The sequence below is a fragment of the Doryrhamphus excisus genome, linkage group LG8 (genome assembly GCF_037039965.1).
Source record: "Doryrhamphus excisus strain RoL-2023G ecotype Guam linkage group LG8, RoL_Dexc_Guam_v1.1, whole genome shotgun sequence".
In the NCBI taxonomy this organism is placed as follows: domain Eukaryota; kingdom Metazoa; phylum Chordata; class Actinopteri; order Syngnathiformes; family Syngnathidae; genus Doryrhamphus; species Doryrhamphus excisus.
The window spans coordinates 10,510,525-10,533,686 of NC_136364.1; the positions used below are offsets into that span (position 1 = coordinate 10,510,525).

The 23,162-nt window shown below is 41.7% G+C and overlaps 1 protein-coding gene across 2 annotated transcripts in view; it reads right to left on the reverse strand.

The window, feature by feature from the left end:
• Positions 1–23,162, reverse strand: part of npas1 (neuronal PAS domain protein 1) — a 50,284-nt gene that overhangs the window by 25,809 nt on the left and 1,313 nt on the right. Inside the window, exons 2-3 of one of the 2 annotated variants that reach the window (XM_058079675.2) lie at positions 8,577–8,729; positions 7,162–7,400 (exon numbers count right to left, since the gene is read on the reverse strand). In XM_058079675.2, the coding sequence (XP_057935658.2) occupies positions 7,162–7,400; positions 8,577–8,671 (334 nt within the window). In that variant the 5' untranslated portion in view covers positions 8,672–8,729. Of the gene's footprint in view, positions 1–7,161; positions 7,401–8,576; positions 8,733–23,162 lie in introns of both variants that reach the window. The other variant, XM_078792812.1, reaches the window with a different exon arrangement.

Sequence of the window (23,162 nt, forward strand, 5' to 3'; positions counted from 1 at the left end):
TTGATTTTCCTCTGTCTATTCATTTTTCAAGACTGGCTTTGAAACGTGGGAAGCAGACAAAGCCACTGCGGCCCCTCCCCTTTTCGCTCGCTCCCTCTCCTCCAGCTTTCTTGCTTCCTTCCCTCGGCTGCGTCTCGGCCATCCAAAAACCCTCGGACAAGGGGTGACTGTAGTGGAATGCCAACCCCCTCCAATCCTCCAACACACACACACACACAGGGTGCACCTTGCACTCCTTTATTCCTTCCTCATTTGTCCCTTCCTCTCCCCCATTCACACAGACTCCGGCCACATTCCGCTTATGGAATTAAAGTCATGCATCACACTTAAAACTCAGCCAGTGCATTGTGGGTAGACATGTTCAAGCTGATGTCCAAATTAGCATCACATTTTCAGTCAGGCCACCACTGCGGCGAGCGTTGGGACGGTTCGTCAAACAAAAAAGCTAACCAAGAAAAACTTGATGTAGTTGTACTTAAAATAGGCACAGTTTTAACAAAATGTTTTCATTTGGATTTGATTGTGCGACGCAATAAAAAGTGAATTTTAGAATAACTTTAAGAGCAAATCTGCCATAATACCATCAAAAACTAGCAGCGTTGTCGGTTGTCTCTGATTGGCTAGCGATACCCATCCTGCCCCACCCACTTCTCCTAAGCTGGCTGCACACTGACTTAACACAAACAAACGTTGAATTGTAGTGACAGCATCACCACCTGCTAGTCAGTCTGGGCGGCTGGACACAAATACCAGCAAACAAGCGTCGTCATTTCAACAATTCATCTTCTCACGAGGATTTGCTGGGAAAGTCAGACAAAAGTTAAAGCACTATATACGTATACAGCGGGGAAAATAAGTATTGAACACGTCAACATTTCTCTCAAAAAACATATTTCTAATCGAGCTATTGACATGAAATTTTCACCAGATGTCGGCATCAACCCAAGTAATGCACACATACAAAGAAATCCAAACATTTATGTCCATAAATTAAGTTATGTGTAATAAAGTGAAATGGCACAGGGAATAAGTATTGAACACATGAAGAAAAGGAGGGGTAAAAAGGTCTGGAAAGCCAAGAAAGCAGCTGGAGTTTGTCAGTATTTAGAAGGTTAACCTGTCCCCTATTAGTGCAAAGTAATATCAGCTGGTTTAGTCCTGATTAATGCCTTTTAAAAAGGTTTCTCACCAGCAAGGTGTTAGACAAGACGCATTGCATGATGGGTAAAAGCAAAGAGCTGTCCAAAGACCTACGCAGCCTTATTGTTGCAAAACACACTGAAGGCATTGGTTACAGGCGCATTTCTAAACTTCTGAAAGTTCCAGTGAGTACCATTGGGGCCATCATCCGGAAGTGGAAAGAACACGGCATTACCATAAACCAGCCACGGCCAGGTGCTCCTCGCAAGATTTCAGACAGAGGAGTCAAAACAATCATCAGAAGGGTTCTCCAACAGCCCAGGACCACTCGTGGAGAGCTTCAGAAAAACCTGGAATCAGCAGGTACCGTTGTTTCAAAGAAAACAATAAGTAATGCACTCAACCGCCATGGCCTCCATGCACGCACACCACGCAAGACTCCGTTTTTGAAGAGGAAGCATGTTGAAGCTCGTTTGGAGTTTGCGACACAACATTTGGATAAACCCATGACATTCTGGGAGAACATACTCTGGTCAGATGAGACCAAAATTGAACTCTTCGGATGTCATAAGACACAACATGTTTGGAGGAAAAATGGCACTGCACATCACCCCCAAAACACCATACCAACAGTCAAGTTTGGAGGTGGGAGCATCATGGCGTGGGGCTGTTTTTCAGCATGTGGCACTGGTAGACTTCATATCATTGAAGGAATAATGACTGGAGAAAAGTATCGAGACATTCTTGATCAGAATCTGCTGTCATCTGCCAGGCTGCTGAAGATGAAAAGAGGGTGGATCTTTCAGCAAGACAACAATCCCAAGCACACAGCTTGGAAAAAGAAAATAAAGCTGCTAGAATGGCCCAGTCAATCACCAGACTTGAATCCAATTGAAAATCTTTGGAAAGAACTGAAGATCCGGGTTCACAGAAGAGACCCCCGGAACCTTGAAGATTTGAAGGCAGTTTGTGTGGATGAATGGGCCAAAATCACACCTGAGCAATGTATTCGACTGGTTTCTCCATACAGGAGGCGTCTTGAGGCTGTAATCACCAACAAAGGTTTTTGCACTAAGTATTAAATAAATTTCAGTACGCGTGTTCAATACTTATTCCCTGTGCCATTTCACTTTATTACACATAACTTAATTTATGGACATAAATGTTTGGATTTCTTTGTATGTGTGCATTACTTGGGTTGATGCCGACATCTGGTGAAAATTTCATGTCAATAGCTCGATTAGAAATATGTTTTTTGAGAGAAATGTTGACGTGTTCAATACTTATTTTCCCCGCTGTATATAGTCCTCATACACAATTCAGGTACTATATTACTTTAATACTCAAATTTAGTGCAAAATCACATCAAAATCAAGTCCTATATGTTTGGAGGAGGACTACAATTACACAAACTGTAGGAAATATACATATATTACAAAATCATACAAATCTACGTTCTATATCTTTGGAACGGAACTATTTTTCAAATTTATATGGAAATCATACAAAATTGAAGCACTATATTACTTCATAAACTAAATATTACATTTTCGGGGGACTATACTACTTTGGAAATTGAATACTTTTATTCAAATTGAGCAGAAATCATGTAAAAATGAAGACTTTTTACATTGAATGGGAAAGCATACAAAGTTTCAGTCCTGAAATTAATTTGGAAGTTCACACAGGCATAACATTTTGTACTTATTACATATTATATATGCAAGCTTAGTAGAATGTTAAACGCTACTATTGACTTTGGAAATACTTTTTTTGCTCAATTCAGTTAAACAACACTCAAAGTTAAGCGCTGTGTTAGTACTATGTTACTTTTCAAAATATTCTTTTTTTCTAATGTAGTGGAAAATGGTACAACATTACTTTGGAATATTTTTCCAATTAGTAGAAAAGTCCTCCCCTCTCAGCCATCTCTGTGTGGAGTTTGCATGTTCTCCCCGTGCATGCGTGGGTTTTCTCCGGGTACTCCGGTTTCCTCCCACATTCCAAAAACATGCTAGGTTAATTGGCCACTCCAAATTGTCCATAGGTATGAATGTGAGTGTGAATGGTTGTTTGTCTATATGTGCCCTGCGAGAGGTGTACCCCGCCTCTCGCCCGAAGACAGCTGGGATAGGCTCCAGCATACCCCTGCGAATCTAATAAGCATAAGCAGGATAGGAAATAGATGGATGGATGGATTTTTTAATATGAAATCTAAATAAATAAAAATAATAATACTAAATAAAAAACAAAAAAATTAAGCACTATTTTACTTACTTATTTAAATTGAATTTAAGATTTTTTTTAAATAAAATATAAATACAGACATACAATAATAATAAAAATAAATAGAGAAAACATGAAAAATTTAATAAAAAATGAAGCACTATATTACTTACTGAAATTTAATTTCAAAAATGTAATTCGAATTCAATATGAAATGGAAGTAATAAAAAAATTATTTAACAAAAATAAAATGGAATAAAAATGTAAGCAATGCATTGCCAAGAGATTGTGGATTTGAATCTTTGTGTGGTGTTTGCATGTTGGCCTTGTGTGTGTGTGTGTGTGTGTGTGTGTGTGTACTTATGCCACATTTCCTCCCACATCCCCAACTCCTGCATGTTGGAAACCCGACCGTCCATGGGTGTGAAAGTGGGAATGAAAGGTTGTGGTGACCAGGCCAGGGTGTACTCACCATAGTTCACGCTTCCAGTACTGAAAGCAAGCAGTACTCAAAGCCAGAAAGTCAATATTGTAAATAGTTTAGAAGAAACTGCAAGTAAAAGCAGCGTCTCCGTGAAGATATTCTTGCCTTAAAGTGTCCTTTCACCGCCAGCCGATCAATCCGTAGTGCCTCAAGAGCCCCTTTAACGAAGCCACTGTATTGACGCAAACATCTATAAAAAATACTTATTACACTATTAAAGGCACTATGTCTTATCTGGAACACACGCTACTTTTATTGTGGTAGGAACACTTCCACACAGCAAGTAACATCTGTTGGGTTTTTTTTGCCTGAGTTTTTTCAAATTAGACTTGAAAGAGGAATAATCACGCACGCACAAACATGCACCTCTAATTGTATTGTATCTGCGTGGTTTCCCCTCAGTAACACAAGCAATTAGACAGGCTGTATAATTACACTGTCCTTGTTATACGCTTAATTCCTGTAATTACAAAACGCACCAATAGCTTCTCCTTTCTTTGTGCGCCGCGTCGTGCTTTCTCCGGCGCAGACGCACACACTGAGCCGTGTCTATATGGAAAGTCTTTGTGTGATTAAAATGCATATGCACGTGCGTATTTGCGGGCTGGTGAATGAGCAAATGCCTGGCGTGTGTGCTCACATGCAAAACACAATTAATGATGTGCGCTAATAGATGACTGAAAATGATCCCGCTACAAATACGAGTCTTCTTGTTGGAGCTGAACGCGGATGCTCGGAGACACACACTCACACACAATATCTAATACTTTTTATTCACTTGCCACAATATTAGGGACACAATCTAATACTACTTACTTACTACTACTAATACTACTACTTGAGGTCTTTGCTTACTTGGATATTCTGATTATAGATATTTTCTTTTTTCATTATGTCTGCTATTGAGGTTGTAGTTTGGAATAGCTGGGCCATATTTGATAATATAACTTAAGCCACAAGCCTAATCAACCATACTAATAGTAAACTAGAGAAGCTGTCAGATCACGCAGACCTCCACCAAGCGCAATCGTTCCCCCATGGTGTGATTCGCAACCAAGTAATACTCCTGTGGATCAGTCTTTGACACTTTGTGCTCTGACCATTACGTGTTTTTGGAGTTATAGGCACAAATGCTGAAAGTGGTCCTATATCGCAATGTTCAAGAATCCTTTAAAACATTTCTGGATCCAGACGGTGATCCGAATCCCCCCGGATTGAATCAGTTCTTCCATATACCATTTCCAACAATTCCTGAAAATGTCATCCACATCCATTCACAACTTTTCAAGTTATTTTGAACACAAACAAACATTGAGCTGCACTTGGCAGAGGTCATAATAAGCAGCAACCACAACTGTACGGGTTGTATATTACTCATCATTTCATGGCGCTAAACTTGCAAGTATGCCGCAGTGCATTTCTACAGTAAAATATATATACTATTTAGTGCAGCTGTGAGGCATCTTTGTCTTAAACTACACACTCTCTTGCACAGTTGTGCAGCATTTTTCTGTCCTTGGTAGACCCAGTTTGTGCTGCTCTCTGAAGGGAGTAGTTAACAGCATGGTAAGAGATTTTAGTTTTAGTTTAGATTTTTAGATGGCTTTTCTAATCATCTATTAGCCTTATAAAATGATGAACTTGGATTAGCAGCCATACCAGGAGATTGATGCAGAGGACTGACAGTTGTTGATAGTAGGCCTCTATGCAAAAATGTACATCCTTCTTTGAAAATCATCTGATTCATTTTAATTGTTTGTGAAATGGATAAAAATGTTTGTGAAATGGAAAAAAATAGTTTGTGAAATGCATGAAAATGTTTTTTCTTTGGAAAACAAAGACATTTGCAAGTGATCCCAAACTTTTGAGCGGTAGTCTATATTAGGGATGTTCGATAATTTTTGGTACCGATAATCTGATTGTGGAATCAGTTTTTTCCCAATCATGAAAAGCAATATTTTTAAAATGCTGTATACAACCATAGGAGATATGATATGTTATATATATCGGTATCAGTATTGGCTGATATAGTAGGTATCGGAAATTGAGAGTTGGAGAATATCGGTATACGGTTTTTCAACAAAAAAGCCAGTATCGCATATCATACATACCATATACAGTGTATATATACGGTATATATGTTAATTGATATTTACTCAAAAATGATGGTCTCTAATTGCTTAATGTCGACTATACAGTATATGATGTGTTTGTGTTTAATAAATGTTGCCACTGATCCTTCACCTGTGCCAACCTTGAGGAATTTAGTCCCTCTAAAAGGTATGCTTTTTGCTGTATCCCCCCCCATTGTTTTGTTACATTTCCTATCTACAAAGTGCTCCGGACCAATGACACCCTTCATCAAGCTTGAGTGCATGATGTGACGTCAACTCTGTGAGCAACTCTCGTAGACTATTTAGCTTGTTAGCTTCCTGACACAAGCGAATTATAGTGAACATGTGCGATAGTAGCTAATCGATGCGTGACAGCCAGTGCAGTCGTCCCTCACCATTTAGAATTTTGCAGCTTTTATTATATTCCCTCTATTATTAGTAAACAAAAACATTTTTAGATATATTTTTGCCTGGCTGTAAAAAAATAGTAAAATACAAATAAAAGGCATCCAGAACACACGGATGATGTGTAGTATTCCACACTGGTCACTTGGTGTCAGTATTGATCGAGCACCAGACTTTATCAACCAGAACAACTAGCTTTTGTTGCAGGTTTGAGGGATCTAATAATGTAAAAACAATTACTTAGAAGGTTGGAAAGGTATTTTCTTAGTTAAATAAGGATTTTTTTTATCAAGTAAGGAAATGTACTGTATCACATATGGGTCTGGGACCAATTAGCTGTGATAAACGAAGGATTACTGTTGTACAAGCCGTATACGCACAGGAAATAATGTACTACAAGCCAACCAATCACAGCATTAACATTACATTCAGTGTTTTTGGAGGTGTACATCACACAACCAGCATTATCCAGGTTTCAGAGACTAAACTCGAACCTGTACCTGGAGATCAGCAAAGCATAGACGCATGTTCAAGGGTGAACATGCTGTCAAAGGTCTGCCATTAGTCAGTGAAATTTTCCCTGAAGAATCAGAAAAGCAAAATAATACTGACTAAAAGATAATAATACTGAATAGAACATAACCCAGAATTTAAGGCTAACTGGTGCAGTTCACTTGAGATCAAATGTGAATGCTGCACATGCACATGCAGTCTATTTCAGATTATGAAAAAAATTTGGATCAATACCGTAAAGCTATTAAATAAAATAAGAATCATGCATCTGTTGCTCACCTTTACTGCAGTTGCTGTCTCCTTCCAGCAGGGGGCTCCAGGGCGGGTCCCCCTGACTGGCGAAGGCGCGCATGTGCAGATAACTGATGGTCAGCCGAATGACAGACGCCTTGTCCAGCTGGCTGGTGATGGCACCGGGCAGGGGAAGCATCTTGGCCAGCTCGAAGAACTCAAAGTTCTCCTTCCCCCGTCTCGATCGGGCGGCATTGCGCGACTTTTCTTTGCGCAGGTTCTGGAGACTGGCGGGCAGGACGGGGGGACGCATGGAGCAGAAGAAAGAAAGATGTGAATCAGCACGGATCGGTCATGTAAGGGCCACTTGCTGGCCACCTGTTGATTGATCCACGCTGCCGAGCCTCCACATCAATCCCAAAAGTCATCTCATAAATACACGGAATGGTAATGGCTCAACTGCAATTCAAGTGAAACAATCGCTATTGTGAGCCATCTCCAGCAGATTGGCCTGGTAATTACACACAAACTCCCCTCTTCTGCCTGCCACAGTCCTAATAATGCCATTTGCTTCCAAATCCATATGCGCGCACACACACACACACACACCTCACTTTCCCTCCCTCTCTGGCTCTGCTCTCATCTGGTCCAGGGTTTGTGAGCGGGGCCTTGATTGAGGGATCAATAGGAAAGGGAGGGGCGCAGTGACAAAGGGGGGTGAGGGAGGTGTAGGAGGGGCAGGGCTCAGGTAGCCTGTCTCTCTGATTGGGTATTGACTCTCCTCAATGGGGCCTGAGCTCTGGAATTATGTTGTCACCGCCACTTCACCATTTGTGTTGGCTCTGTGCAAATGTGTGTGTGTGTGTGTGTGTGTGTGTTTGTGTGAGTAGGTGACAAGAGCCAGCATTTCTTCTTTGCAGCCGCATTGTTGGTTCTTATCCCAAAAACAGATCTCATACATACTGTATGCTTAGCAGGGCTGATTATGACATATGCTTGTATTGCAATAAACTGACATCCTTTCTCCTTGCTATTGTCTAATGTGTAAAACAATAGCGTGTGTGTGTGTGTGTGTGTGCACGTGTGTGTGTGTGTGTGGCAGCCCCTGTAACATCTCATTATTATACAGCCACGACCCCAGCCACAGAGAACAATCAATACACACACATTGATTCTGCTTAGTTTTTTATATCCGCCTGTAACTGACTGCCCATTAATAATTCCAGCCAAATTTACTTAATCTCCCACCAAGTGGTGGGTGCAGGTGGAGGAGACTGGCGGCTCTTGGTGGGATTGGCAGGTGAGTAACAATACAGGTTGGAGGAGAAACACACATGGCTGGATTGGGTTGCATCAACACAGTTTGTTTTTCAGCGTATATAAGATGAAGTCACAGACATGCACAAAGGCTTATGTGGTGGTGGTGTGTGTGTGTGTGTGTGTGTGTGTGTGTGTTGTCTCACCAGGGCAGGGTAGGGGGCTTGGCCAGTAGTCCTTGTAGGAAATCCCACTCCACACTCACACACTTCCCCTCACTGACAAACGGCATGGTGGCCATCCTTCTCCCAATATGGCGCCCCGGCCACTCTTAACGAAGGCTCTGATTGGCAGGCGATCTGCTGGAAGACCCCAAAAACACAGCGGTCAGCAGAAGCACACATTCACAGGAAAAACAATAAACCACTCAAGCTTAACTTGGTGGTCCGTCTTTTGGACTAAGTGGTGCGACACAAAGCCAAAGTAAAAGCAAAATCCATTTCTAGGTTTTCTGTTGGGTTCCCTCAGAATTGATTCAACAGTTCAGCAAGTGGTTAGTAAGCTGGCCACACAGTCAAGAGATCTGGGTTTGAATCTCTGTTGGGCATCTCTGCATGGATTAATTCGATTAATTGTGTATAGTATGAATTATTGTTTGTCTAAATGTGCCCTGGGATTGACTTGTGACCAGACCAGGGTGTACACCGCCACTTGCCCAAAGTCAGCTGGGATAGGCTCCAGCATTCCCTGCGACCCGAGTGAGGATTAAGAGTTCAAGTCTCAATCTCAAAAATAATCTAAAACCTGATCCACCATTAGAACAAAAGGGAATGAGAGAATATCAACTGATGTCTCCCACTCATTTAACAATCTAATGATCCAGCGTATTGCAGGGGTGATAATAAGCCAGCAATGCTAACGATTATATCAAATATGGGCTGGAATTGGTATAAAAATGAGATGGGGTCATACTGGTTGTGCCTTTGGACTGTCAATATTTAATTTGCAATGACTGTAAAGTGTTACCAAGTTTTGTTCTTTGCGAGTAATGCAGCCGGAGTCATGACAAAGCAGCTCCACATTGGGCCCAACAGGAAACAGATAACCAAAATAAGAGCACAAAACAGAAAAACTGATGTGAAAACTACAGAAAACCACAACTAAAGTCCAAGCTGTCAAGGAAGAATCCAGTTTTCGCCACTTTTTCTATCGTTTGTATTGCATGTAGCAGTATTTGTATATGTTGCAGTATTATTAGTTTGAGGGTAGCTCTGCTGCCTAAGTTGGTATCAGTTGACAATGGTATCACTGCACTGTTACGTGTATCTATGACAATTAACTATAGATTAACTATAAATAAACAGAAATATACATGTCTGCTTTTGTCCCCCTTTTGCACACTATTTTCTCAAGTGGAGAAAAAAACTACAAAGACTTTGTGCTAGGAAACTCTGTGAAATGGAGTTTTATGTAATACGATCAATATTGTTGGAGGTATGCTGTTCATAGGTGTGATGGCTTTCAACATTTTGCCTGCTCGTTTGATTTGTTTGGGGTTTTTTTTGCAGACTTGAAAGGCTGTTGCTGATTGAATTTCTAGCTTGTTAGCTTGCGTCACTTGCTACTCGTTCTGGTACACAACACACCTGTCAACATCCACATTGAAAAATATGGGAATTTCACAAAATAGGGTAAAATAAGGGAACAAGTTGGATGTCAGACAGCCTCTGAAAGGGTTGAACTGTAATGTGTACTAAAAACATTTATATTTAAGCCTTACTGAAGTTCTAATCAGACATCTACAGGTGTTACCCGAGATCCCAGAAGGGAGATCCCATCTTCTCCCTGTCAATCAACAGCATCCAGTACCTCCTTCACCTACAATTTACCAATGTTCCTCTCATGCCCATCTCCATCCCTCTGTGCTGTGTTGACATTTAAAGGGCTCGACTGGCCCCGAGCACCATGGTGTCATGGCCTTGGGCCTGAGATGGCCCCTCTCTCTCTCTCTCTCCCTCGCTTTCTCTCCATTTTGACTGCTGCTGGAAGAGCTGAAGAGCGCAGACTCGTAGGGCAAGTTTGACACTGGAGCTACAACCGCCAATGTTAAAATATACGTGTGAAAACCACTTGGACCCAGTTCAAACACAGCAGCCGAGTCAAATGGATTGGTTGTTGAACAGGGACACTGGGTCAATGGCTTACATCCAATGGCTCGTCTGACATCTCGCAGGTACCTCGGTTTTCAGCATTGATTGACCGTGAGGTCAGACAAAAACCGAAACGTAGAATATACATAGTTACAAAATGATGTCATTCCAATTAACCCAGAATTTTAACAAAACATGCATTTGTATAGAGAATAATTATAGTTTTACATGCAGAAAACAATGAGAAATACATAAATGAATGAAATGAAAAAAATGGCCACCAGGTGTCAGTGATGTTAATGTAATGTTCAGACTTGATCATTCATTTTCTACCGCTTTTCCTCATAATCATAATAGTAACACAGGTAATAGTTGTGGCAGTGACTCACGCCAAGCTAAAACTCTTGATCTAAACCCCCCCAATGTTACTTCCTGTCCTCCACATATCAGGAAGACATTTATTGCAACACACAAGCACAAGTTTTGTGTCTTAAATGGCTTAATTTCTCGGATTATACCTGCTATGTTGGGCAATAGGAGTGTAAAGGTGACTATAGGGCTGTTATTTCATGCCTAGGGGACTCGAATTATGCTAAAAAAACGCATTTAGAAGGTCATAAACTACAAAAATATTTCATTTATCAACAAATAATTGTCAAGTGGTTCGCACACAGGCCCCACAGCTAGGAGACCCGTGTTCAATTCCACCCAGGTCACATTTGATCAAGACTGGTTGAAAAACAGCAGAATATTTTGCGACTTAGCAATTAATTGTTAATTACCGTATTTTCCAGACTATAAGTCACACTTTTTTTCGTACGTTGGCTGTTACTGTGACTTATACTCCAGAGCGACTTGTGAAAAAAAACAACTGTTTATGTTACATAAACACTGGATTAGCTGAATAACTATTGTGTTAGCATATCTTACATCTATTCAGTCTGTTCTCTCTTATTTTATTGTTAAAACTTGCCTTCCAAGAGGATGTAATGTCGGTTTTGGTCAAGTAGTTTGTAAAATAAATTACCCGCAAAAAATGTGACTTATGTATGTTTTTTTCTACCTAACTATGCATTTTTGGCCTTGTGCGACTTATACTCCGGAGCGACTTATAGTCACTCATCAACCAGTTGCCTAATGCTTATAAAACTGTGAGGATATCTTTATGACATGCATGCTAGCATGTGTTCCAAAGCATTTTGAGAACAACCCATAGGGGGCACCACAAAAGTCAACAATTTTTATGCTTGAGAGGAAGCCCTATCTACTCTGATAGGTGCCACACACGGGAGGCGAGAAACGACTCTGATGGGCAAAACTCATCGCCGACACGTAGCAAACCATGCACACGGGAGGCGACGGGCAGCTGTGACCAGCCACACCCATGGGTGATCACATCCAGAGCAAATTGTACAAGTCTCCCATGGTTTTGATTGGCTGTCAGATGTGGAAGGAATTTGGGGGTATTAAAGTAGTTCAGGGGAGGAAAGCGGCCGGTGTTGATCGAGTACTCTTGCTAGTATCACATCTTGCTAGTATTGAATGTAAAGTTACATGAATGTTTGTGTAATTGAATGTAAACTTATGTTTACTCTGGCATTGATGAGTTCCTTGTTTTTTTAGAAATGTGAAATAGCTCGGGAAATCTGACATGGCAAGTACACCGCCATTATTAGCATCCTGTCCGCTCATTGGTCATCAATGAAACTCCCGCTGATTGGGCGTCGCAAGCCAGCATGTGCACGATGACACGCACAAACAAACTTCACACGCACAAATTTTGCTTGTGACTCGGCCAGACGGCGACACGTGGTAATCGCCCTATCGCACAGGTTCAACTGTAAATGAATGGATTAGAGGTGACGTCGCCTCCCGTGTGCGGCGCCCATTACAATGCAAGAATACCGCGTCCTTGCTAACTTTCCGCCTTTCAGTGCTTGTGATCGATTAGATTACTGCACCTTTCCTTCAAGCATGCATTCTGTTTGCAGGGGGCGTGCAGCAGGGAAGACAGGGTCAAACGGCGGGAAGCGCTTCTCTGTCGAACAACATTCACCTTTGTCACCTTCTCTATCTCGCCCGGATAAACGCACAAAGAGGAAGGCGAGTACAGTAGGAGAGATCAGACAGGAGATACAGACAGGAAACCAGTTTGCTTTAATTTCACCACCTCCCATTAAATGCTCATCTTGTTTATCTCCTAATTGACCTTATCTGTGCTTATCTAATCTCTGGAATCCATCTTTCTGTCCTGCACAATCTCTGCCATCTCTCTATCCGGCCATAATGGACAGAGGGCCTCCACAGGTAATTATTCAATCAACCTCATAACCTTGTAGCAGGTTGGGCGGCCCATTAATGCACTCACCCAAATGGACCTGGCCACTCTGATTGCTAATCCTAAGCGAGCAGCAGCACGGGCTGAATGTCAGCACCGTCGCCTGGAGTGCGGAACAGTCGGCTCTGCAGAGAGGTGTGCCGTGTTATTCCGTAAGGGAAATATTTGGAAAGGGAGACTTCATGAAGCCAACATCTGTTGAGATCAACCTGAATCAAATGTGACCGCAGGTGTTTTCCCTGTGTTCCTGCTACATATTCATAAGCGTGATGTGTGTACAGAATGTGTGTGACCCCACAGAGTGGCGCTCTCTTGGCACGGCGGCAGCGGCAACAGAGGCGAGGGCACTGCGGCGAGCGTTCGCAGGCGTGCACTTTGCTGGCTGCTGCCTTTTGGATAGGGCTGTGTTTATTTTCTGCAGGGACGTTTTAATTAGGGCCTCCAGCTGTCAGAGGTTCGTTAGCGTGCCCCTCCTCTCTCCAGGCCGGCCCTTCCCCACGGGGAGTCGGCGGCATCAGGCAAATGAACACATTGGAGTCAAACAGCATGCAGACTGACAATAGCCCCGGCCGCCACGCCACCAGTTCCCCGAGGTGGTTGTTTTATGCCTCATCTCCTCGATCCCTCGGGCTTGAAAACAGAGCCTGGCCAAGACTGACAATGTGGCGGCTCGCTTGGAGACCTCATGCATGCCGCCGCCATCGTCGTGCAAAAGGTGAAGAGCAGGGACAAAACTGTGCAAAAGGACAAAAAGTTCAGCGCTGCACCCTCATGTCAATTGGAGCTTCTTTTTATACATTCTGACAGTGGCCACTTTGCAATAAAGCACCACCAGAATGCATTATTGTTTGGGAGGTCCAATATTATTGGCTGATATTGGCACAAAAATGAGATCTCGGATCATGTCGCTATTGTTTTTTGGCCCACATTGACACGTGTATGTCCACGGACCAGAATTATTTCCACGTTTTGCCTTTGGATTGTAATTATCGTATTTTCCAGACTATAAGTCATACTTTTTTCATACTTTGTTTGGTACAGTGACAGGAAAGCGCACATTACATACAAAAACATATATGTATATCATTTAACATGTTAACATTTAAATGTTAATTCATACTGACTGACATGAACCAAGACGCAAACATTATCATCGAAAATGGGGCTTTAGGCTTGTGACAGCTACTGTATTTGCAGCCCCTCCCATTCAGTGATCATGGAATGAGATCAGGAGCTCGGTGAACCGACTTACTGGTAACTTGCTTTGCTTGCATTCAACCTCCCCAGTAGTTCTTTATGCTACTGTGTACCCCAGGGGTGTCTAAAGTGTGACACTTTTTTATAAAATATAATTAAATTTTAAATTAAATGAATAAGTGAATAATAATAATAATTATTATTATTTCCATTTTAATAATAATTATTATTCATTCATTCATTTTCTACAGCTTATCCTCACGAGGGTCACGGGGGGAGCCTATCCCAGCTGTCTTTGGGCGAGAGGCGGGGTACACCCTGGACTGGCCGAGGGTGGAACTGAACTCGGGTTTCCTAGCTTGCTTCCTAGCTTTTCCTAACTTAACTTTCCCCCAAAATTAGTTTGGTTTGTTTGTCATAATACAATTTTAATACACATAAAAATTACATTATTACAGATTAATATTACACATTTTCCTCATGACATTACAACTTTTCCCCCTTGTTACTATGACTTTAGTGTCACATTTTTTCTTTATTCTCACTAAATCGCTCTTATTTTTTGTGTGTTTAGAATGTTTTTGAAATAAAAAACAGCTGTGAGCCATTTAGATTTTTTCAACTTCATGCTACTAAAATTACATTCTTTCCCCGCATAATATAACAATTTTACTATTTTTAGTGTAAGATTACAACTATTATTATGACTTTAGTGTCTTCATTTTTAAGCTTTATTCTTGTGAAATCACTGCTTTTTGTCCCCATTATCGTTGTTTATGTTAATTGTATTTTTAGAATGTGCCACCGGCCAATATAAAAACCGCTGTGGGCTACAAATGGCCCCCAGGCTCCACTTTGGACACACCTGTGCTATTTGTTGGTTGAAAAATATGTAATGTTGAGCTAGAAAATGCAACTGGATCGTGACGTATTTCACGAATGACTTATGCAGTGTACACCTGCTATGCATTCTATAATTGCAAACTCTTGATTAATGATCTCAAACTGAAGGCAAAAGCAGCGTCCATAGCCGTATGTAAGATATTCTGCAGGATAATATTTTAGGCACACAAGTCAATGTCCAATATTGCGTAAGATTGCAGAAAACACACGCTTGGAAATAAGTGGAATAGAATATTTGATGTTGCTGCTTTTCGGGCTGGCCTTTCATGTTGTTGAGTAGTTATAATTGAGTGTGTGGAGCATCCGGGGAGATCAAGTTTTGGTATTCTGGTTGGAGGGCTAAAAACTACTTATCATGCATTACCGTCCTGGTTGGACCTCAGGATTTGGAAGTCAAAAGAGCTTCTAACGTACAATTTTTTTTCTGATCAATCGACAGCTGCTGGACATGACACACACACACCCTTCCCCCCAAAAAACACACACACACATCACCCCCACCAGCTAGAACAACCCTCCTCTCTTTCAATATTCCATATTCGCAGTCGCTCCGCTATCTGCCTCCATATGAGCGCACCGGCTGAGGTTGACCTTGACGACTCGGGATCATTCCCAATCCAAGGTTCTCTCCAACTCTCTAGGGCCCTGACACCACCCCCCCTCCTCCCCCTCACCACACACACAACCGACCGCACACTTCTCTATTGGCTGCCCCCCTCCTCCCCTTTGCTCCTCCCTTGGCCCCTGCCTGGGTCATTAATTATCTAATGGAATCAATACAGCGTTAGATTGGACCAGAGTGACCCTGCCCACCCTCAGGTGCGCCTTCCACCATGATGGAGGTTCTAGAAGAGGGGGTGTATGTATAGGAATGATGGTCCTTACGGTCATAATGTGTGCTGTCGCTAACCTGGCAGAATGGGGAGATCGGTGATAAATAAATGATTAGAAAGAAGACAGGACGCGCGGGGAGCGAGGCAAATCAAGAGAGAAATGCTGGAGGAATGAAGACAGCGATGAAAAAAAAAAAGACGACGACGGGTAATGTTCGCTATTGGTGATCAATACAGTTCTCCTCCTCCTCTTTTATCACGAGAAGCTTTGGTGAGCCTGCTTTTCATGTCCACGCTTCCTCACGGGCATCTGTCATAATTACTGCCTGCCTTTCAATCTCTATGCACACACAGCGGACACTTCTTTGGGTACACAGGATGCGGTGCACTCGGCGCTACGGAGAGGCGTCATGCGGCAAAACAAGCAAACCAAACCACCAACAATAAAGGAATACCTCTTAAAGTGACTATCCAGCCCTCCTGTAGTCACTGGTGCATGGTCGTGCGAGACGTGCTTGACGTGCTCTTAACAAACGACTGTCCGGGCGCTTGGTCCACGTTTGGGTGATGTTCCCATTTAATGCTCCAAAAGTTACCACAAAAACATGACTACAGGTGGTCATGGGGTTATGGACCAGTTCTGTTTCGTTCCTACACTGTGATATAAGTCAGGTTTTGCTAAATGAACTCCTAAGTCACTCGCACCGTAAAATAGTCTAAGAAACATGAAATACTAGAATTAAATGAAACTCCTTACCTTTACTTTGTGGCTTATTGAGAACAGGCAGGAGAATAAGTAAATAAACAAAACAATAATTCCACTAGACCGCCTAGTTATTACTGCTGCTTTCGTAGGAGCAGACACTTTAACCTGCTGAAGGATCCTTAACTGTTATAATATCCCAACTTGTAATACCACAAGAACTGCCAATATTGGTGGGTGCTTTTCTTCCATAGTGATGGCTTTCGTTTTCCTTTGCGCATTTCCACCAGAAACATACTATTCAAAAGATATGATCCACTATGTGTGGCTTCAAATGAGACACACGCTGCATTCATCCGAGATCTAGAAAAGTGCACAGCGTATTCATCCGCCACCGGTGTTGATAGTAGCTTTCATTCACAAGAATTCAGTTTTTTACTTCATTTATAGGACTGCGTATTTACGTAACCCCAAGACCACCTGCGTACTGATGCAAAAAAGGAACTGATAATGAGGTGTGTGAGCGCGGGGTAAAGAACGCATGATCTTTCATGCCGTACAAACGACCTGCACCTTTACTTATAACCCATGAAAGACTAAGTCTAGTTTTCATATGATTTGGTTTTGGTCAAACTTGTTCTCGTTTTTCTTAATTTTCATACAAAATTTGCCAGGATGTATAGAAAGTATTCAACAATAATTTCCATCCATTCGTAATTGTAAATCATTTGCATGTACATTACTGCTCAAAAGTTTAGGATCACTTGCAAATTTCTTTGTTTTCCAAAGAAAAACAAATTTTCATGCATTTCACAAACATTTTTATCCATTTCACAAACAATTAAAATGAATCAGATGATTTTCAAAAAAGGATGTACATTTTTGCATAGAGGCCTACTATCAACAACTGTCAGTCCTCTGCATCAATCTCCTGGTATGGCTGCTAATCCAAGTTCATCATTTTATAAGGCTAATAGATGATTAGAAAAGCCATCTAAAAATCTAAACTAAAACTAAAATATCTTACCATGCTGTTAACTACTCCCTTCAGCAGCACAAACTGGGTCTAACAAGGACAGAAAAACGCTGCACAACTGTGCAAGAGAGTGTGTAGTTTAAGGCAAAGATGCCTCACAGCTGCACTAAATAGTAGCCATCAAACACCAGTGTCAGTATCAACAGTGAAGCGGCGACTTCAGGATGCTGGACTTCATAGCAGGACTGCCAAGAAAAAGCCATATCTCAGATTGGACAAAAACATTTCCAAGTCATCCCAAACTTTGGAGCGGTATAGTGTATATCTATAATTACTGTATTCCTATAAATGCACATTTTTGTTAATATTTGTGGATGTCTAGAATGGATTCATTGGATTGCTATGATTTCCTATGGGAAAAATTTGGTCTGACCTTTTGGAACAAGTTAATAACAAAAAGAGTTTGACGGTAAACAAATCAGGCTCCTATACCTCTCTTGTGCTGTCAATCAAAACTGAGCATTATTAAAATCATTTTCCCCAGGTCCGACTGACTTCAACTGCTACTTCTGGGCTTTGCCATCTTATTCAGCACTGCAGGAGACTCACCCAAACAGTGTCTATTAAAGAGAAAGATGCACTACTTTATTAAAAGCTTTAAGCTGACTAGCAATAGCAATCTTTCCACTAAATAAGACACGCAAGATCCAGCAGATTTGTTTAAGAATTAGAAAACCAATGTAAAACAATTAAAAGTTATCAATGAGTCCTGTGGTAGCTGTACTAGTTAAGAAAAGGCTGTTGAACAACAGTTTAATCTCTGCAAGAGGAAAAGGCTTAAAGTTGGATTTACTGGAGAGTCAATGCAAAGAATTCATTAGGCATATCCACACTTTCCAATGAGATCCAATACAGGGAATGCGTCTTTAATGTCGGGTATATTGCTGTTTGCAGCAATGTAACTACTGTACATGAACAAGCTCTGTTCAAGGTAGTTTCCATACAGAGGGTTTTTCCTAGCCTCTGGCAGTAATTTGCGCTTCAAATTTAGTGGCTTCCCTCTATCACACTCATTAATAAATCATGTCGAATAGGGCTTGTTACTAATCAAATATATGCATAAACAGGAAACTTTTGGTTATGTTTTCCCGAAATTAAGCATTTTCGAGCATATGAATGGCTAAACTGACTCAAGTACACCTCTAAGGCATTAATCGGCGGAACATCAGGCAACCCACCCACGGCAGGCTAAAACTCTTAACCCCCAACGTCATTTCCTGCCCACCTCCCACTCAGCTCCTCTAGCACTGGAACACATTTACATCCACACACATTATATATATATATATATATATATATATATATATATATATATATATATATATATATATATATATATATATATACACACACACACACACAACCGTTTGGGATGACTTGGAAATGTTTTTGTCCAGTCTGAGATATGGCTTTTTCTTGGCAGTCCTGCTATGAAGTCCAGCATCCTGAAGTCGCCGCTTCACTGTTGATACTGACACTGGTGTTTGATGGCTACTATTTAGTGCAGCTGTGAGGCATCTTTGTCTTAAACTACACACTCTCTTGCACAGTTGTGCAGCGTTTTTCTGTCCTTGTTAGACCCAGTTTGTGCTGCTCTCTGAAGGGAGTAGTTAACAGCATGGTAAGAGATTTTAGTTTTAGTTTAGATTTTTAGATGGCTTTTCTAATCATCTATTAGCCTTATAAAATGATGAACTTGGATTAGCAGCCATACCAGGAGATTGATGCAGAGGACTGACAGTTGTTGATAGTAGGCCTCTATGCAAAAATGTACATCCTTCTTTGAAAATCATCTGATTCATTTTAATTGTTTGTGAAATGGATAAAAATTGTTTGTGAAATGGAAAAAAATGTTTGTGAAATGCATGAAAATTTGTTTTTCTTTGGAAAACAAAGAGATCCCAAACTTTTGAGCGATAGTATGTGTGTATGTATATATATATATATATATATATATATCTCGCATTTTCCTTGACTATAAGTCGCTCCGGAGTGGACATTACGTCCTCTTGGAAAGTTCTAACAATAAAAGAATAGAGAACAGGCTGAATAGATGTAAGATATGCTAACACAATGGTTATTCAGCTACACAAAAAATAAACATGAACAGAAAAGATGTCCAGTGTTTATGTAACATAAACAGTCTTTTCATTTATAAGTCGCTCTGGAGTATAAGTCGCAGGAACAGCCAACCTATGAAAAAAAGTGCGACTTGTAGTCCGGAAAATACGGTATATAGTATACACTGCATATTGGGTAAAACAAGTGTGATGGTATCTTTAAGGGTGTTATTTCATATCGAGAGGGCTCCAATAATGTCAAAAAACATATTTAGAAGGTCTTATATGTATAGTCATATGCTCCAATTATGAAAATATACATTCATGCTGCTTGTCTTCACAAGAGCCACGTGGTATGCTGGAGCCTATCCCAGCTGACCTTTAGGCAAGAGGCAGGCTACTGGACTGGTTACCGGTCAACCACAGGGCACAACAACCATCCACATTCATACTCAGAGTTGCCAATTAACCTAACAAACATGTTTTCGGAATGTGGGAAGAATACCTGGAGAAAACCGACGCAAGCACAGGGAGAACTCCTGATGGGGAATCAAACCAAGCTTTCCTGACTGTGTGGCCAACATGTTAACCACTAGTCCACTGATTCATAAAAGGATGAACAAGGGATTACTGTATAGAAATAACATTGACTGGACTCTGTCACTTACCACAAATATTACATACATAGGACGCAGATAAGAGCACATTTTAAACAATAGGAACCATTCCACTGTGATGCCACACCACTGCAATAACGATGATTGGACAGAGGTCTCGTATTGTCTCTCAGTAGAATAAGCATGAATGTGAGTGTTTGTAATTCCCAGCTCCTGGTGAAGGAGCAGGAAGTCCTGAGAGCAGAGTGGACCGGCTGGCTCGCTATAAGGCTGAAGATGCTAAATAAACTCCCGCAGGCCAGAGGACTACATCATCTCTGACCTCCAAATAACCGCAGGCCACAGTGCAGCACATAGGGTCGCACTCTCACCCCTACACACACACTCACGTGGATGTATCAATTAGCTCGGTGCAAATGTCAGAGTTCACAAAGTTGTGTGGGATGAAGGATGCAGGGCGCTGCATTCCTACACACTGCTTCCAGCTCACTATTGCTGCGTTACTTCAGCACAGAGTGGAAGTTAGAAGCCTACCTTTTCTCCAAGTGACGTGCCTATACATTATGTGCATGTCACAAAGTGTGTGTTATTGTATCCGCTGGATCCCTTCAGGCCGGCGCGTGAATGACAGCGCGGGTTATGTAAGGAGCCGCCGCGGGGCCCAAGTGGACAGTCCGAGCGGAGATCAGGTCAGCGGAGTGTGACACTAAACACATCTCCCTGACACCGCGCTGACACCCTCTGTCACAGACACACACACAGTCTGTCAGCACTCTTCATGTGCACACACACACACACACGTGCGAGCAGGAAGTGTGTGAGCGGCTGTCTGTCAACACAGCAGACACCTTAGTCGGTGTGTAGAAGAGAGGAACACACAAAACTAAGAGAAGGTAGCTTACTTCCACAAATGCACCCTACAGGTCATACAATTTAGCATTCAAGCACAGTTTTCGGAAAATGTACCGTATGCCTCTAAAGTCAGACATCTTGCAAGATGCCAACTCAGCGAGCATCCGGATCCACGGTGCGACATCAATGTATCCTGTTCACAATTCAACACTGACCAACACAACACACACCATTTTATGACAACAAATTTGCCTAAAAGTTGTGTGCATGCTTGACAAACGGAAAAGCGGTGTTGGAAAAGACGAGAAATAGGATAGCAATTGCAAAACATCTCCTTCCTGGCTGCTAAGTACAATATGGCGGACGATAAAGGAAGCACTTTATTTTTAACTCAATCCCAGCCATTTTCTAAAAACCCTCCCTCTCAGTACCGGCCATTTTGGATGATTTTGAGAGATTTTTGTGTTCTTGTAGATATGGTATATACCAAAAGAAAGATTAGACTTTCATCTTTCAACAGGAAATAAAGTTTGTTTCTACCTTTTTCCGTTCTTTAGTAATCAGCAGTAGAACATGGGTAAGTTTCACCAAAATATCAGTTTTGTGAAAAGATACATTTCAAGCATAATGTACACTTTGACACAAATTTAGCCTTATATATTTAGGCAAAATGTCTAAACAACCATGCCACAACATAAACAATACAAAAAGAGGCTGTTTATACGAAAATATTTTTTTTTAAACTAATATAACACCATGAACTACTTACAATTTTCAAGTGCGTGTACAGGCGTAAACAATTCCGGGTTCAAGCCGTTTCACTTCCTGGTTGGTGCAGCGCGCTCTTCTACAAGGCAAAGATGCAGGCCGTGCTCTTATAAAATGCATTTCTGCACCGAGAGTTGGATCATCACCTCTTTGTGCCAACCCGCGTAAAGACAAATGAGCTAACCCGGTTCAAGATGACTTGGTCTCTTCCAAACCAGCCACGCCGTTGGGTCACTCGGTACACAAGTGATACAACTTGTCTCTCTAGCCGCCTCCTTAATGTGTATGCGATGCCCGTTCATCATGCGTCTTCACATCAGCTGCAGTTCACTTCTTTTTACACTTGCGTGACAGCGTGTTATGTAAAACTGGCCTGCCTGGCCAGTTGTAAACACAGCGTTGTGCGTACACGAAGCGACTTTAGTACTGCTTTTGACTGATTATTTCAAATATCATCACGATAGGAAAGGTTACTGTATATTAACCGGTGTCACGCAATTAAAACATGGTGGACTGTGGAGGTTGGGGCGTATGTTTATTCTAAGATATTGCAGTCATACACGGTTGTTTCCTAGAATGCAAGCAGCATTATTTATGCTCAAAAGAGGTTTTGCCAAAGCGGTGGAAACGAGGATGCAAAGCTCACAGCATCATCAAAAACACACAGAGGTGCTGATGCGGTAAAATGAGACTTCTACTCATCCTGCCTTTCAAACATGTTGAATTTCCTTCTACGGTCACAGCGATCCAGGGCAGGGTCGCCTTCTTTTTCACCGAGCGCTGGCGTCTTAAGTGAAAAGCCACAGGAAGAAGCTGCCCCTAATAAAAAAAGGCCTAAAGGTGGGTCACGGGTGAGGCGTCCATATACTTGCACATGTCGGGGCTGAAGCGGATGGAGAGGCTCAAAGGGCTCAGCGGGCCCATGCACGAAATGTGATGACGCGGGTCTGTTTCTAGTCAGGGGCGCAATCCCATTTTTATTGAAGCTCCCAGCGCCAACAGCAGTCGAAGAAATATTCCTCTTTTTCGGATGTAAAATGGCAGCGGGAACATGTTCAGTATTCAGTACAGAGCAGGTTGGTGGTTTATGTGTGCGTTTATCTGTGACAGCTGCTATTCACGCAGGTGTGTGGGCAAATGATTTCGCTGCTATGAGGCAGACCAAACTAGAATGATTGGAGAGAAGACCTCCGCCAAGGATAAACAAGCCATTGCACTTTGCATATTGCATTTTGTCACGAGATGCAAATGCATAAAGATGTTCACTGAAAGAATCCTGCTTTCATCCAGAAATATAGTGTGCAAAACATACAAAAGATCATTTTTCGACAGAAA